The sequence below is a fragment of the Colobus angolensis genome, unplaced genomic scaffold, assembly GCF_000951035.1.
Source record: "Colobus angolensis palliatus isolate OR3802 unplaced genomic scaffold, Cang.pa_1.0 Scaffold309, whole genome shotgun sequence".
NCBI classification, from domain to species: Eukaryota; Metazoa; Chordata; class Mammalia; order Primates; family Cercopithecidae; genus Colobus; species Colobus angolensis.
The window spans coordinates 1,661,037-1,663,946 of NW_012116366.1; the positions used below are offsets into that span (position 1 = coordinate 1,661,037).

Here is a 2,910-nt window from a genome sequence, read left to right on the forward strand (position 1 = left end):
TTTCTTTTAGAGACAGGGTCTTGCTGTGTTGCCCAGGCTGGACTCATACTCCCGAGCTCAAGTGATCCTCCTGCCTCAGCCTCCCAAGTAGCTAGGACTACAGGTGTACACCACTGCACCCAGCTAACAATATATTATTTATTCAAATCAACCTGCTACCAAAAAGGTATAGTGTTCCCAACTTCAACACTTCAAAAAATCAAAATTTACAATGCATTTAATAAAAATAACACCTCGGCAAAAATCACACCTTCACATTCTTTAAAAAAGTCCAGTCAATATCTTATTTTGAAGACACATAACACTGACTCAAATCATGAAAATCGGTTGACTTTCTACTTTAACATAGTAGCTTCATTCCTGGCATCTATTTAAAGGTTTGGTACAAAAGACTGGGGCAAAGATCAAGGTAAAAATCTAAAACTTTCACATCAAATCTTAAGATGCCAACAAACTACAAAGCAAATCAACACATACTGACACATCGGACGAAAGAAAACCATAACTGCCAGCTTTTCAGTTGAATCTTTTAGGTTTTGATCCGCCATTGAACTCAAAGTCAGAATAAAGTCCATTAGTATCAGAAACAAGAACTGTTTACATAAGATCCTATAGCCTCAATGACTTTAAACAGAGGGAACTGGAATCTGCTTGGCTGAAGTGCTGTCATATTCCTGCATTAAGTCATTAGTGGTGTGATAATGCATGGCAATATATGAATTGGCAAATCCAAAAGAGTTTACTGGCTGTAAGTTACATGGGCTGCTCTCCTCCTGGGAAGGGCTGCTGTTATAGATGCTGTAGTAAGGTTCAATCCGAGTGTTGATGGGGGTTGAGCTGCTCTGACCACAGTGTTGATGTCCAGCAGAGATCTTGGGACTCACCACACTTTCCTTTGAATGACTTGGGCCACAAGCCTGGTCCACAAATTTCTTCTGTGGCTTTGGAGATAACATGTAGGCAGAGTTTGTTTCATGATGGGAGGATTTGTTTCTGTTGACTTCGAGGTTCCCTTTTCCCATGGCTCGAAGTCGAGTCTTTTGTTTGCAGCAGAAAAAACCCAGGCCTATGTACTGGAGGCACCAGAGCACTTTCCTTCTCAGCCCTGCACTGTTCCGAGAATATATAAAAGGGTTTAATCCTGACTTGAAAAATATAAGGGTAAATCCAAACAATTCAAACTGGTAAAGAATGAAGCTCCCATTGCTGGAGAGAACCACCTGTACCAAGGAAATCCCCAGTGGAAGACAGCACACCAGGACTGACAGCACAATGATCACGCAGGTGACCACGGCTTTGGAATCCTTGGCAGTGGAGAGGTTGATGGCTGATACCAGCTGGAGTCGGCTCGCTGCAGGGGTGGCCAGCTGGTTGGGACTCTTGGTATATCCACGGGTCTGAACGTGCTGCAGTTTGTTGTAATTCTGGTTCCTATACAGAGCCGGCATGGCACACTGGATGGGATCTCCACCTCCCTGCACAGGGACCCCCATGAAAGGCTGTGGTCTGGAAGCATCAACTGTGATTACAGGGGGACACTTTCTGACTTGAGCATTCTTCCGCAGGGTCTGAGCAATCATGATGTAAGAGACAGAGACCACAGCAACACAGAAGGTGAAGTCAACCACATACAGAGACAAAATGGCTTTCCCTTTTCCAGCAATCAGACTGGACATGGGAAGACAGAGGTGGGATTTGCTGGTTTTCAAGGTAGCCAAGGTGGCAAGGGTGAAACTGGTGGCCCAGAGAAGCAGGGTGAGGACTACGGTGCAGGGAAAGGAGGCCATGCGATTAGGTTGCTTCCCCAACACCATGCGGAGCCGGTGCAGGGCAATCACTGCCACTGTCTTCAGGGACATGATGATGAAGCCTGAACTGGTGAGATGGAAAGTGAAGCAGAAAGCATCTGGGATACTACTGGCTGAGCTGAAGAATAACACAAAGGTGAACATGGGGGCCGTCACTCCACAAATGAAGAGGTCACAGAAGGACAGGTTCAGGATCATGAAATCAAAGTTGGTTCTAAATTTCCTGAAGGCTGGATCGAAGAAGGACAAGAAGACAATGAAGTTGCCGTAGGAACCCAGGCAGAAGATGACCGCCAGTAGAAAAGTACAGGTCACCAAGGTGGCTGTGTGGATGAGATCCTGAAGACCCTCCTGGAGAGAGGTGCTGTTTCCTTCCGGTGAGTGAGGCACATGGAGCGAGGTGGCATTGGGGGCATCTTGAAGGTGGCCTGTTGAGTTCATCTTCAGAGAGAAATGTCTCCTTCTTCTGCTCCCCAAAAACACTCAGTGAGTCAGGACCTCAGCTCACAGATGAACAACATGAACAATATGTGACAAAAGAGGCCCAAGGCAGATAAGCCTACACACAAAAATGCACACCCAGAAACAGAAAGGGATTAATGTAGAAACAAAGGAATTCACACAGTGATCTCATTATTAGTAGTAGTAGTATTAGTACTAATATCTCTCACCTTGAGAGAAAAATTTATTCATTTATTAGCAATGGGGTCTTGTCATGTTGCCCAAGCTGAACTTGAACTCCTGTGCTCAAATAGTCCTCGTGGCTTAGCTTCCTAAGTAGCTGGGACGACAGCATGCACCACCAAACCCAGCTCTCTCTCTCTCTCTTTTTAATGAAAGCACTAGAATTTTTCAGCTCTGACTTGGTGCACAGAAAGCACTTCTCACAAAGCCCAACACAGAAAAAGATACAAACAGATGCATTAATCCAGCTAATATTTAGTTGTATGAAACAGAGGTTTTCAAACGAGTTTAAGTGTCACCTGGAGAGCATGTTAAAAAGTTTAAGTTAGGCCGGGCGCGGTGGCTCAAGCCTGTAATCCCAGCACTTTGGGAGGCCGAGACGGGTGGATCACGAGGTCAGGAGTTCGAGACCATCCTG

At 45.4% G+C, this 2,910-nt stretch overlaps 1 protein-coding gene across 1 annotated transcript; it reads right to left on the bottom strand.

Annotated features, from left to right (window-relative positions):
- Window positions 1–209: 209 nt before the first annotated feature.
- Window positions 210–2,392, bottom strand: GPR75 (G protein-coupled receptor 75). The gene has a single exon (XM_011950577.1). It carries the CDS (start codon window positions 2,247–2,249, stop codon window positions 627–629), a length of 1,623 nt encoding a protein of 540 aa, XP_011805967.1. The 5' UTR covers window positions 2,250–2,392; the 3' UTR covers window positions 210–626.
- Window positions 2,393–2,910: the final 518 nt, after the last annotated feature.